The sequence below is a fragment of the Oratosquilla oratoria genome, unplaced genomic scaffold, assembly GCF_046742065.1.
Source record: "Oratosquilla oratoria isolate Oo_2021 unplaced genomic scaffold, ASM4674206v1 SCAFFOLD81, whole genome shotgun sequence".
Taxonomy (NCBI): Eukaryota; Metazoa; Arthropoda; class Malacostraca; order Stomatopoda; family Squillidae; genus Oratosquilla; species Oratosquilla oratoria.
This window is the reverse complement of record NW_027467745.1, coordinates 30,609-45,488: the sequence shown is the minus strand read 5'-3', so window position 1 is coordinate 45,488 and position 14,880 is coordinate 30,609. Positions and strand designations below refer to the sequence as shown.

The 14,880-nt window shown below is 40.1% G+C and overlaps 1 protein-coding gene across 5 annotated transcripts in view; it reads left to right on the top strand.

Moving 5' to 3' along the window:
- LOC143024025 (tensin-3-like) overlaps nucleotides 1-14,880 on the top strand; it is a 257,123-nt gene that overhangs the window by 230,983 nt on the left and 11,260 nt on the right. For 4 of the 5 annotated variants that reach the window (XM_076182733.1, XM_076182734.1, XM_076182730.1 and 1 more), the window contains 6 exons: nucleotides 4,763-6,038; nucleotides 6,342-6,489; nucleotides 8,500-8,753; nucleotides 8,894-9,080; nucleotides 9,983-10,117; nucleotides 12,781-12,923. In XM_076182733.1, coding sequence (XP_076038848.1) covers nucleotides 4,763-6,038; nucleotides 6,342-6,489; nucleotides 8,500-8,753; nucleotides 8,894-9,080; nucleotides 9,983-10,117; nucleotides 12,781-12,923 — 2,143 coding nt within the window. The remainder of the gene's footprint in view (nucleotides 1-4,762; nucleotides 6,039-6,341; nucleotides 6,490-8,499; nucleotides 8,754-8,893; nucleotides 9,081-9,982; nucleotides 10,118-12,780; nucleotides 12,924-14,880) is intronic. The other variant, XM_076182731.1, reaches the window with a different exon arrangement.

Here is a 14,880-nt window from a genome sequence, read left to right as displayed (position 1 = left end):
GACGGATTTTGCACCTATTTTGTCCAGTCATATTATAGGGCAAATCAAACGTCAGGGGAATCTGGTCATCATTACTTATATAATAATCTTTCTGCTTTTTCATTTTGATGATAGAGTTCTGGAAATTTAGTAACTTCTCATCAAAATCAAGGCAGACATGCTATGCGCATTTGGCAATGGACAGACTTGTGATGGCAGGCCATGAAACATTTTCTTTGACTGGTGAGAAATGTAATAACACTTTTGTAAATCATAACTAACACCACAGTTGGGTGAAAGAAAGAGTTGAGTAAACAAAACTATTTCGATTGCTAACTGCAATCCTCTTCAGTAGTGGACTACTGAAGAAGATTGCAGTTAGCAATCGAAATATATAGTTTTGTTTGCTCAACTCTTTCTTTTGTCCGACTGTGGTGTTAGTTATGATTTTCTTTTGAATTCTGTTTGTCAGATTTTTATCTCTTTTGTGACTATCCAAGCCTTTAGGAGAATTTCTTTGGCATTTACACCTACTACTTCCTTTCTTCTTTCTCCAATCCAGGCAACAACTTTCTCCTCTGGTTCTGGAAATACAACTGCTTTACCATGATCACTGTGTTGCTATTTAGGCATAACTTTTAGTTTGTCCTTCATCTTTTGCCATTTGTATATATTACATTTATTGATGTTGAAGTTCTGTTCAGTAACACAATTGCCATTCTTTTCAGTATATTCGATGATTTTCAATTTTTTCTCCTGCAGTATATGATTTTTGAGACATGATTGTATTGATTGTAAAACAATGTATAACTCAGATAAAAAAATTCCTGTAGGTCTAGTAAATTGTCTTCACTACATTTTTTTCACTAATAATTACATTTGTTTCAAATGGTGCCAATAATTAAACAGTAACTCGTATGGGTTTGTGTAACCTGCCCTTCCAACCCACTCCACTTAAAACAGGCCTTGGTGATTGGTAGGTCTATTGATGCTTTATGCAAAGGCTACAGATACACCATAGACAAGTCACTCTTTGAGATTGATGGGGCAGGAGAGGACACTGACTTGAAAAAATTTATATTGTTGGCTGTTTGACTTTGCTTGTTTAGTTCTTGTAAATGTCATCATAGGTTTTCATGCCTTTATTTGTTGTGCCCATTTGCCACTTCTTGCAGAGAGGTCATGAACCACAGTTGTTTCTATGAAATTGTCCACTCCAAACCATACATTTTGGAGTGTTTTTACAATAAGGCCACATCGTGATTCTTCTTCTTCTTCCTCTTCTGTCTCATTTAGAGCTTTCTTTTGTTTAAGTTATATGAGTGCTTGATAAAGAAGCATCATGGATGTCTTACAATTTTCTTATGTCAGCATCATCTCCATAAACCTAGCAAGATGGTTATGCTTAACACACTCAGGCCACACTTTTCTCTAGGAAGAATTCATGATCTTTTTGCTGACTTCTGCCCATGGTAATCTTGTGTTATCAGTGGCTTTCTTTATATATTACCTTAACCAATATTGCTTAACTGAAATTTTCTGTCGCATTGAAAGTATCCAGCTGTTGTGTTATGCTGTAGTACTCATGCTTTGAAAGTTGGTATAACTCCTTGGTCCAAGGGCTGGATGAGAGCAGTGGTGTTTAATGGAAAGAAAACTTCAGTATTTTCTGCCCTATCTTCCATACTGTGAAGGCAGTGTTTCCATTGGCTTAATAGTCTTTTAGTGTAGGTGATAGATAATTGACCAAGTAACATGGGCTTAAGGTAGTCATCATCCACCCCTTCCAGTTTGACTTACAAAAAACAGGCAGTAAATCCTTTATAAGGCCCTTCCGTGCTCAAGTGTTTTCTGAATGATATATTATCATTGGCTTGTACTTCAAATCACCTATAAATCTTCAGTTACTGATGAAGCCTTGGTTGACACCAGTGATATGGAGAGGGGCATGCAACATTTCATGATATCATTGCCAAAAAACTTAACCACTTCCATACAGTGATGCCTACGTAGGTGTCATGAGGAGCAAGTGGGTATGTGATGATGCTGACGTCGGCGTCTTGATTATATTTATTGTAGTCGTACCTACGCAACCTCCATTCTCTCCAAACTGGCTTCATCATATTTTCTATGGTTATCAAAATTCGCGGGTGAAAGAGAACGAACGATTGAGCACTGACTTTATTTTTTATAATGCGATTATTATGACGCAACATCGCACATTGGGCAACTAATACTGCCAGACGTGCGATGTGCCCCGGAGTGAAGAGGTTAAGAAGCTGCTCCATCATGGGCTCACAAGTCTTGGTGGTGTTCTTGACCATAAGTGGAGTGGTGTTCTCAGCTGCATTCTTTAATTATACTGCATCCTTGATCACTGATGAGATTGTAGACTAAGCTAGGCCAAGAACCTGTGCAATGAAGTTGGCACCCACCCCACCATCCTGCCATGTCACTATGTTTAGTTTACTCCCCAGGCACAGGCTTCTATGTATCCTTTTAGGTTTAGGCGTCACTGACACTGAACTGTCATTTGGATGCTTAGATGCCGTCACTTATAGACAGCAGGCACAGTTTGCAACAAAAACACAAGCATTCAGACACAAGACGACTGGAATATGCATTAGTAGAGTGGTCCCCACACAGAGTGAAGGATGTAAGCAAGATAGAGAGAATACAACAGGCAACAACCAAACTGGTCCCCAGCCTGGCAGATAAACCATATGAGGAAAGACTAATAGCACTAGTTCTATCAACTTTTAAAGATGGAAGAGAAAGAGGTGATATGATTACAGTATTCAGGTCACTAAAGGGGATCAATTGTATTGACAGAAGAGATCTCCTGATTAAAGATAGGGGGGGGGTTAAGAGGTCATGGGAGCAAATTAAAAAGGGCCACATGTCTAAAGGATGTAAAGAAATACAGTTTTTCATGTAGATGCAGATACCTGGAATAGCTTAGGAAGTGATATAGCCCAAATTCAAACACTACAGTAGTTCAAATCTAAATATGATAATTGGAAATAAAGGATATAAATTAAGTTGGAGCCATACATGAATTTAAGGCTAGGTAGGATAAGTAACTAGAGAATAGGAGATGGGACTCAATGATCATTGCTCCTTTTCCTGTATACTACAATTAAGAAAATAAATACAATTAGGTAAATACAAGCTTGCAAACTCCACTTTTTAGCCATTGACACTATTTAATTGTGCATCAGAAACATTTATTAAATATGTTTACATTTTACATACTGTCATTGATATACAAATTGCTTAGAAACAGTAAAAAAATCACGCAGCATTTGAACAACAACTGGCCAGTAATGCAACACAAGCACACACACTCAGCCATAAACTTGAATGATGACTAGCAACAAATGAATGTCAACTTGCACATGGCTTGCTCTGGTGTGAAATCATAATTGTGAGTCATACCCATCATTTACCTATCAGTGGGTAGGAATTCATGCCCATCATAATTACAAAACATCATAACTAGAAGGATCAGTAACCAAGGAGTACTAGTGTACTGGTATATATAATGTGTATACTTACCTAGTTGTATTTACCTAGTTTTATCTTATGGGAAGGGGATCTATGCTCCTGGCATCCCATCTTTGTATCTCTCAGTGTCTAGTTTTTGCACACACTATTGTTTTGCCCAGTTTGTTCCAGATGCCTACCACTCTGTTTTTTTTTTTTTTTTGTTTTGTTTTTTTTTTTACGTCCTCTTGTGTTCCTCTTGTCCCAATTTAGTAAGTCCTCTCTATCAAGGACTTCTGTGCCTTTCATGTGTATTTACCTAATTATATTATACAGGAAGGGACCCATCTTTATATCTCTCAGCATCTACTTTTTTCTTAAATTCTTGCATGGTTTTTGCACATACTATTTTTTCATCCAATTTGTTCCAGACATCCACTCTGTGTGGAAAACTATTCTTTTTCAGATCTCTTCTATAACTATCCTTTTTGAGTTTCTTTTCATGTCCTCTTGTTTTTCTTCTGTCCCACTTTAATAAATCTTCTCTATCAAGGACTTCCATACCTTTCATGATTCTGTAAATGGCCAGTAGATCTCCTCTTTCTCTTCTTTGTTCCAGGGTTGTTAGTTCCAGTTTGGACAATCTTTGTATGTCAATTTTGAAAGTGTTGGTGCCATCTTTGTCATTGCTCTTTGGATTCTAATTTCTTTATATTCTTTTTTGTGCTGGGAGTCCATAGTGTCACAGCATACTCCAATCTTGGTGCCATCTTTGTCATTGCTCTTTGGATTCTAATTTCTTTATATTCTTTTTTGTGCTGGGAGTCCATAGTGTCACAGCATACTCCAATCTTGGTGTGTGTATGTATATATATGTGTATGTGTGTGTATATATATATATATATATATATATATATATGTATATATATATATATATATATATATATATATATATAATGTATCTATGTATACTGTATTTAAAGAATATACATGAAATGGTTTATTATTATAAAAACCAACAAAGATTATATTGGCAGGTGCTGCTGTAGTTGTATGACATGGTCATATATATATATATATTTTTTTTTTTCCTATGTAATGCTTCTGATTTGTATTAAAGCTTTACTATATTGATGAATTATTTCATATTTCACAATGATCATATTGTGAATATATATGGTTTTTGTAAATTGCGTAGATTATAGTTGTTCTCTTATGTGACATCAGGCAACAAAATATTCTATTTTATTTTAAACCTCATTATGGTCCCTTAAACTGTTTTCTTATACTATTGCAGGAGCCGGTATCACTGGTAGTAGCCGTAGTGGACAGCAGGGTGTCGGCAGCAGTAGTGGTGGTGTGAGTTACACCCTGGGACCCTTGGACGGATCTTTGTACGCCACTGTCACCAAGAAGAAGGCTGCCTCTGCTCTGGTATCGCCCCCTGGCAGCAGCAGTAGCGGGTCAGGCCCTCAAGCAATTAGTGGGCCCCACGCCCCCTCACCTACTGTATCATCCCCATCCCCAAATACGTTTGTTAACGGGCGACACGCTGCCTCCCTTGACTCAGGCATAGCATCCTCAAACTCAGCAGTGGTGGCAGTGGCCCCAGTGTCGCCCCCGACATCTGATTCTTCACGTGCATCAGCTGAGTCGAGGGGCATTGGTGCCCCAAAGCAATCTGCAGCCACGGCAGCGGCAGTTGTTGCCCCGGCGCCCCATGTGGACGCCTCACAGCTGGATGAGTTGCTCCACGGAATGCTCCTTGACATTGAAAATATTCCTGATTTAAGGCCCTGCCAGACTCCAGCACCAGACATTGACTCGATACGGTGTCCAGATTTTTCGAATATGGCTCCCAAATTAGAGAGCAGGTCGACTTCACGCTCAGCAGGTTCTGACTTGACACAGCTCTACCAACACTACAGTACCACAACTACTACTACTACTTCTAGCAGTGATAACTATGGTCCAACATCCCCAGTGCCCACTACCACACACAGCCCTATCAACAGTTTCAGTGTTTCTACGACCCATGACTCTCTACTTGACTCATCTCTGAACACCACTTCTGAAGACATGCCCTACCATGCACGCAGTGACAGTAAACCTTTCAGTTATGGGGGCTTCACATCATCTCCCATGCTGGGTGGACGTTTACGGTCCACCTCAGAAAGTGGAGCAGCTGATGTCACCCCAGCACCACCTGCACAGCAGCAACAGCCACCCCCGTCACCTTCTATCCACCGTCGCAATTCACGAGAGACCCTTGGCACTCAGCGAAGTGGCCTCGAGTCTCCACGTTTAGTTCGGCGCATGTCCGGAAGCGTTGGTGCCAGCAGTCCACATGAAGGTTCAGGGCGTAGATCTCCCTCACTGTCACCATCACCAGAGCCATGTGGCAGTCGTGGAGGGACCTTACAGCGGCAGAGATCACACACACTCACCAGCCGCATTATGGCGGGGCATGGGGAGACAACGCCAACCTCTACACTGAACCGATCCGATATGACACGATCAGCTTCAAGGCTTGATGATTCGATGGACCTCAGCTTCTCACCAGAACCCCTGAAGTAAGTAAAGTGCTACCAGCAGAACATGTCATCCCACACAATATAATTATAATTTTTTTTTTATATATAAATACATAAACATGTACCCAAAATAACTATTCTTTACTTGTGATTTTATGTTCTCATAGAAACATTATTCCGACTTACATCTTATAGGACCATCATAAGCAAGTACCAGGTATTGGTTTCTTATTCTCTTTAAGGGGTTTTGTATCCCTATACATAGATACTAGAAATAATAAGGTTTATATACCATAAGAGAGTTTTGGAATTCTAAAATCTTTCATCCTTTTACTTGGACAGCTGTAGTGCTGGTAGCAGCAGCAGCAATCTTTCATGGTTGCAGATTCAGCAACGTAAGTTACAAGAAAGACGAGAAGCTAAGATGCGTGCAGAACGAGCACCACAGGAAGCTCGTGTCCTCTCAGAACTTCGAACACGGATGACACAGGTATGTTCACTCTGGGAGTTTGAATAAGTAATGCATCTGTGCTATTACAGATGCACTTTGATGATATTAGACCAGTTGAGTGATGCTCCAGGTTGATATAGTAGAATGAAATAACTGAGAGTGAAGGGAAAGCATTGAGTAAATATTTTGTCAATAAAGCCTTTTGGGGGGGGGGGGCAAAAAGAATTGTCACCTCCAATTTCACTGACTAGAAATTTGCATCTCCATAGAGCTGGTAATGGCCCACAGGTCCTCACATAGATCTCTCTGGGAAAAAAATATTGGACAGTTTTCTGTGCTGTATTGTTGTTTGACTATATGTAGCAGCTTGTGGTAGGAAGAAAGTAGTCACCAGTTGTCAGTTTTTCTTTTGTGTAAATGTGGAAGAAATACAGTTGAAGTTGATTGAGATCCTGTGTCCAATGTAGAAATTGAATGTCAGTCTCAAGGAATTGGATTTTAGGGGTGGGAGATGTGAGAAAATGGGCTTCAAAGGTAACCTTGAGGTTTTTACACTCCAACATCAATGTAATGAGTGTGATTGGTGAAATATGCAGATAAATTATTTCATAATTCATTATTTAAGTAAATCAAGGCACTCAAGTGTTTCTAAATATACTAGTATAGGGCTACCAATCTCTCTCCTCTCCACACTTTCTCTCTTACTTATGCCTGATTTTCTCCCCCTCTCTGCTGCAGCCCTCTTCTGTTTTGGTGGTCTAGGCATTTTGAACACTTGTGTCTGTAGGCTGAAGTGGAAGCAAAATTAACACAGTGCATAGTAAATGATAAAGTACCTCACAGTTGACTTGTGTGGAAATTGGAGCATGTTGGAAGACTGAGAGGCAAATTATTAGAATGGATTAAGGACTTTTTGAAGGAAAGATGTATGAGGACAGTAGTAAAGGATAACATAGCTGGTGAGCAGTAATGAGCAGAGTTCCACAAAGTTCAGTGCTTGCAGCAATAATGTTTTTTGTCTATGTCATTGACATGATGGAAGGAACAAGCTATGCCAACATGTTTGCAGAGGATGCAAAAATCATGAGAAGAGTGAAAAAACAAGGAGGATGGTAAAATATTGCAAAAATATTTAGATAGTATTTTTGCATGGGGCCAAGAATGGGAAATGAATTTCAATGCCACAAATTGCAAAGTACTGGAAAAGTGCAATAGTGGCAAAAAGCCATCCTTAAACTATTCCTTGGGAAGCGAACCCATTACAAAAGCAAAAGACGAGAAAGACTTGAGAGTGTTAATGATTAATGATTTACGTTATTAATGACAGAGGGGTAAATGGCAATTTCAAATTCTTCCCATTAGACTATGACAATAAGAAGGTATGTGTCTATGAGAGATTGAATATGGAAAATACAAATAAAAATGATAAGTATGGACTATTTATAGTTGCTGACCAGGATGTGGTATATTCGACAATCTGCACAATGGGAGAGAGGAAAGTGAAAACTACCTCTTTCGAGCTACATACTTAGAGACAGGTGCTGGAAGTTTGCCTATTCGTAGTAGTTGAGCACTCAAATTGCTTTGTTTGAAGCGAGTACCCTGAGAGACAGGAGGTGACTGCATCTCCTGACTGCATTGTTTAACATATCTGGGTGGTAACAATACTTCTAATCTGCCCTTTTATCAGTTGCAGTTAAATTGACACATACAAAGTTGTGTGTGCTAGACAATATAGTATTTTACATTATAATTCACTGGTGCAGCTTGCACTTACAAACATGCAAATACAATAAAAGATATACATGAGAAAAATACATACAAAATAATGACACAATAATTATTGCATTACAATATACATGTACCTGTTGTTGCTCCCTTCTTAGTCTTACATACATACATATACCAAAGATTTTTCCCCCTTATAAGGGAGGTAGCCAAAAAACAAAGGCATAGAAACCACTCCCACACTCTTACTTAGAATTAATCAAAAGTTATACCATTGTAATATGATTATATAAGCCTACCCTTGTTTATTTATACCATCAGCAGCAACGAACTACATCAAGTAGTACAACTGGACGTGAGGGAGAAGATGGTTATGTAAGTGACACTACACTCCTGTCAGAAACCTCTCGTGAGTCATCTCCTGTCAAGACGTTGCCACCTTTGACTATCAACACAAGTTCTGCCACCCCTCAAAAGCCACCAATTGCTCACTCAACACCTGCAAGGGGCAATTCTGCACCATCATCACCCATCTTGTCTGCAAGATCTTCTGTATCAAAGGAACATAGTCTCATGTAGGTGGTCATCTATGTATGGACTTTGCAGAAGCGATTTGTAGGTATATGATAATGATAATACTTTTTAATCCACATATTAAAATAGTGAGATTTTAAGATTATACTGAAGATTTTCAAGAATTATGACAACTTTGCAGTAGACAGCAGGCACAGGAGAAGAGCTGTGTCAGTAGCACCATATCTACTGCTCAAACAACGGCAGCTGCAACATCAACTATCCCACGGAGTGGTAGTCTTTCTCGAAAGGGTTCTGACACAGATAGAGAACGTCCTTTCATGGCTGTAAAGCGTGCCCATGAACATGCTAAGCCAGGAGACATATCAGTAAGTACAAATCTTGTATATTTGTGCTATCTATCTATATACCAAAAGGCTTCTTCCCCCTTGTAAGGGAGGTAGCCAGCCATGGCATGTACCAACCCGCACAGTTTTCGATGAGTTCAAATCTAAACATGATAATTGAAAACCAAAGATATAGATTAAGATAGAACCATACATGAATTTGAGTCTGGGGGGTATGTTAGAAAATTAGAGAATATGAGATGGGACCCAGTAAGCATTGCTCCTTTCCACTGCTTCTGACCCAGGGCAGTGAAAAAGATGCAGGGATGACCCATCATCCAGGAGGTACCAAGATAAAAGAGAGGGAAGAGGGTGGAAGGGAGTGGAATGTATTAGGGATGGAATGGGTGGGAGTGGTTTTTATGACTTTGTTTTTAGGCTACCTCCTTTATAAGGGGGAAAAAAAGCCTTTGGTATATGTATGTAGGTAAATACTAGACCTGGAAGGTTATGTGTATTGAACCTTTTAAGCTTTTACTCAAAAATGATTAATGTGCTGCAAGAGAGGAGTGTATGGATTGCGTGTACCCCTACCTGGAGAAGGTATTTGATAAAGTACCTCACAGTTGATTTATGTGGAAATTGGATCATGATGGAGGACTGAGGGGCAAACTACTAGAATGGATGAAAGATTTTTTGGAGGAAAAATACATGAGGACAGTAGTAAAAGATAAAATGAAGAGCAGTAATGAGTGAAACTCCACAAGGTTCAGTGCTTTCACCTAAAATGTTTCTTGCCTATGTCAGTAACATGATGGAAGGAACCACAAGCTACACCAACATGTTTACAGATGATGCAAAAAACATGAGAAGAGTGAAAAATGAGAACAGCAGATTAAAATTCATGTTTTCTCATTTATAGATGATTATTTGTTATATTACAGGATTCTGCAACAGCTTTGAGTCAGCTACAAACTTCACCACTTGGGCACATCAATTACTCAACGTACAATACGTCCTCTACATCAGAAGGCCTTCTTACCACAGTTCAATCAACATCTTCCACCACAGACCAACAGGTAGCATTCCTATGGCACTTCATAATTAATAATTGTTGCCTCAAGTGCTGTTGACTGGAAACCCACAACCCCAGAGTTGTCAGCACTGGCCCCCAGGCCCTCCTATATATCTCTCTAGGAAGAAAATTTGGACTGTTGTTTGTGTTGTATCAATATAGGACTGTTTCCATGTTAGTAGTTGAAAGTAGGAGGGGAGGAGTCACCAGTTGTCAGCTCTCCGAATGTGAAAAGATGAAAGAAGTACAATTGAATATGATAGAGAGAGAACTTAGGCTTAGTTCAGAGAGTGCTGCACCTCCTGTTGGAGGTTAGGTGTGACAGGTCTTTAAAGTGGACATTAAGGAGATGATTGTCTCCACTGCTCATCTTGCAGGACCACCACAAACAGATACCCATCATTAGTTTCTTATGGTGTTTACACAAGGGTAATTGCATTTAAGTATGATGTGTGAAAGTGTGATATATCAACTTCCTCATGCAAGAACAGTTGTTCACTTTCATTTTCCAAAAGTTTGCATTTGAAGGGGACTTATTGATCCAATTGTTTGGTAATTTGGTGTTGCCCTCTTTTGGAACTTGGTGATGGAGAATACACAAGCTTCATAGAAACAGGATGGTAGGAGTAAACTGATATCACTAAACACAAAAATCTACATAATGAATTCACTTAAAAACTCTTTAGAAGGGTCTATCTATCTATCTGTGTACCAAGAGCTTCCCCCCCCCCCTAATAAGGGAGGTAGCTAAGTTAGAGGCACTTACTACCTATTCCCACCCATTTCACTCCCCTCCACCACCCTTTCCATCCCTCTCACCTCAGCTCCTCATGGATGAAAGGGCAATCTGCATCCTCAATGTAGCAAGACACAGTACATCCTTAGCAAGACTGCTTCACTTAATCGGCGACCCCCCCTCTCCATCTCCTCATGCAGAAAAAAAGATAACAGGGAGAAATCCCATTGGGCTGTGTATAAATATCATTCACACATAAGCACTCCTTACCCCTCCACCCCCCATTCCTCCCTTACATAACAGTACCATCTATATACAGTCATTTTCCACTTATCCTTATCTCCCCCTTCTCACTTCCTTGCTCAACAGACATTCCCCTCTTTCTCAATGTCCCCTTCATGCCATCCATCCATCTCATCCTCAGTCATCCCCTGTTAAGTTTACTCCCTCCACCTCTTATCTTCCACACCTCTTTTACTAATCTTTCATCGTTCATTCTTTTCATGTGCCCAAACTATCCCAATAATCTTTCATCAGCCCTATCTGCCATCACCTTTTCCACTCCCGCTCATCTCCTCACTTCCACATTTCTCACTGACCTAGTAATCCCTACCATACTTCTCAAACATTTAAACTTTTCCTCTCTGCCTTTCTTATATTCCATGTCTCTGCCCCATACAATGCTCCTTGTATCTCATCCTTTCCTATATAATTTTCCTATCCCATCACAGTCATTTTCCCAGCTCATCCCACTGCCACAGTTAAGCCCTCCCTAACCTCCTCCATATTATCACACTATGCAGATAGCTCAAAATACCTTCTCAAGATGATGTAAGCCAACCAGTACTGTTACCATATACCTAAGGGCCACAGGTCTTTAACAAGAGAACAAATTCATTGTTGTGACTAATGTCAAATGTTGTATTTGGCACATTGTATTTACCTAATTGTAGTTTACAGGAAAGAAACAATGCTTGCTGGGTCCTGTCTCCTATTCTCTAATTTTCTAACATACCTAAACTCAAATTCATGTATATATGGTTCCAACTTAATCTATAGCTTTACTTTCCAATTATCATATTTAGATTTGAACTCATGTATTGTTTGAGCTGGGGCTATATTACCTAATCTATTCCACATATTTATACATCTATATGGAAAACTGTATTTCTTCACATCCTTTTGACATGTGGTCTTTCTTAATTTGCTCACCCATGACCTCTGAAAGCTCTCCCATCTTTAATCTAGAGATCTCTTCTATCAATGCAGTTTATCTCCTTTAGTGGTCTGTACACTGTAATCATGCCACTTCTTTCTCTTCAATCTTTCAAGGTTGGCAGACCCAATACCTTTAGTCCATCCTCGTATGGTTTATCTGCCAGGCTGGGGACCAGTTTGGTTGCTGCCCTTTGTATTCTCTCAGTCTTATTTATATACTCACGCATATCAAGGATGTATCAAGGTTTCAGTGAGTGTTTTCATCATCTTGTCATCTATATAATGGAACGCCAATTTAATATTCTGCAGTAGTCTGTATGTCTCTCTCACAGTCCTACTGATGTATCTGTCAGGTGACTGATTGTCTTTTATCAAGACTCCCAAGTCTTTCTCCTCTTTTGGTTTTGTAATGTGTTCACTTCCGAAGAAATAGTCTAAGGATGGCCTTTTGCCAATACATATTGCCCATTTCTAGTACTTTGCATTTTTTGGTATTGAACTTCATTTCCCATTCTTGGCTCCATGCAGAAATAGTATCTAGACCTTTTTGCACTGTATCACAGTATTGACATGAAATGGAATTAAGTTAAAAGTAATGAATTATGTTTTGATAAACTGAGGCCTGAGAAAGAGTTCTGGACAGGAAAAGAAATGTCAAGTGCTTTTACCTGTGGTGTTCTTTGACAGTACAGTGCATTCCTTTTAAATTGCAGACCCGGGAAGAAAACACTTGGCAAAGTGATACTGAGGGTAGTGTAGGAGGAACACGACCCATTACACCAGGATTTCCACCAGCAACCCCAACCACCCCGTACCTTAATCAAGGCCTTCCACCCAAGAGTCCAACCATGCAGCGGTAAGCTTCATTGAAGTTCTTTATAGGGCCTTTAATCAATAAACATTTCATAGTGATTAATGTTAGTAATATTAAGTGTTCATTTTTCATTTGTTTTACTATCAGCATTTTGGAGGATAGATGGAGAAAGAGGAAAGGGACAAAAGGTAGGGAGGTTCTTAGAGTGAACTCTTTGAATGAAAAGGGAAAGGAGAAGGAGTATGAAAAGAAGCTGAAGGAGGAGTGGGAGGGAGTAAAGGATAGAGTGGAGCTGGGTGTGGAGGAGGAATGGGGATGGTTCAAGGAGGGAGTCATAAAGTGTGCAAGGATGGTGTGCGGAACAAGAATGACAGGGGGAAATAGAAAAAAGCGTAGTGAATGGTGGGATGAGGAAACAAAGAAGGTTGTAGAAGAGAAGAAGCGAGCTTTCACAGATTGGTTACAAAATAGGACGAGGGAGTCATATGAGAGGTACAAAGAAAAGAAAAGAGAAGTAAAGAAAAAGGTAAAGGAGGCAAAGAGGAGAGCAGATGTGAAATGGGGTAAGAGTATGACAGAAAATTTTGAAAGTAATAAAAAGATGTTTTGGAAAGAAATTAAGAGAGGAAGAGGAGGCGAATCAAGTAGAGAAGAAAAGGTAAAAGGTGCAGATGGAGAGATGATAATGGAAGAGAAGGCAGTAAGGGGAAGATGGGCAGAATATTTTAGGGAGTTGCTAAATGTGAAGGAGGATAGGGAGGGAAAGATAGCTGCAGTGGGAAATGTGAAGAAAATGAGAGTGATGAGTGAGGAGAATGGAGGAGAAATAAGGAAGGATGAGGTGAAGGCAGTTGTTAAGATGATGAAAGCAGGTAAGGCACCTGGTCTGGATGGATGCCATGCAGAATGTCTGAAAAAGGGAGGTACAGTGATGGTGGACTGGTTGGTGAGGTTATTTAATGTTTGCTGGAGAGAGGGTAGAGTGCCAGAGGACTGGAGGAGTGCCTGTATAGTTCCCCTTTACAAGGGAAAAGGGGACAAGTGTGAATGTAGTAGTTTCAGAGGGATTAGCTTGTTAAGTGTAGTTGGGAAGGCTTATGGGAGGATCTTGATTGAGAGGATTAGGAGAGGAACAGAAGGAGTAATTGGTGAGGAACAGTGTGGATTTAGGACGGGTAGAGGTTGTGTAGATCAGATTTTTGTGGTAAGACAGATATGTGAGAAAGCTATAGGAAAAGGGAAGGATGTTTTTTTGGCTTTTATGGATCTGGAAAAGGCTTATGATAGGGTAGACAGAAAGGCACTGTGGGAGGTTATGCAGATATATGGGATAGGAGGAAAGCTTCTGGGAGCTGTCAAGAGTTTTTATGAGAGTAGTAGACCTTGTGTCAGGATTGGAAATGGAGAGAGTGAGTGGTTCAAGGTAAAGGTGGGACTTCGTCAAGGATGCGATATGTCGCCCTGGCTGTTCAGCTTATACATGGATGGGGTGGTGTGAGAGGTAAATGCAAGGGTAGTGGGTCAGGGATTGGAGATGGTTAAAGAAAATGGAGAAAAGTGGGAGGTGAGCCAGCTGTTGTTTGCTGACGACACTGCGCTTGTGGCAGGATCGGAGGAGGGATTGAGGAAGTTGGTGGCAGAGTTTGGGAGAGTATGTGATAGAAGAAAGCTAAAGATAAATGTGGGTAAAAGTAAGGTGATGAGATGTACAAGGGGTGAAAGTGGCAGTAGACTGGAAGTGAGCATTAAGGGAGAGCGACTGGAGGAAATGGATAGTTTTAGATACTTGGGTGCAAATGTGGCAGGAAAAGGTGGAGTGAAAGTGGAGGTAGAATGTAGATAGAGAGAAGCGAGTAAATGCCTTGGTGGATTAAAGAGTGTAATGAGGAATAGACATTTGGGAATGGATGCTAAGAGGAGACTGTATGAAGGAGTGATTGTGCCAACAGCACTGTATGGGGCAGAAACATGGAACATAAGAGAAGAGGAGAGAAGGAGT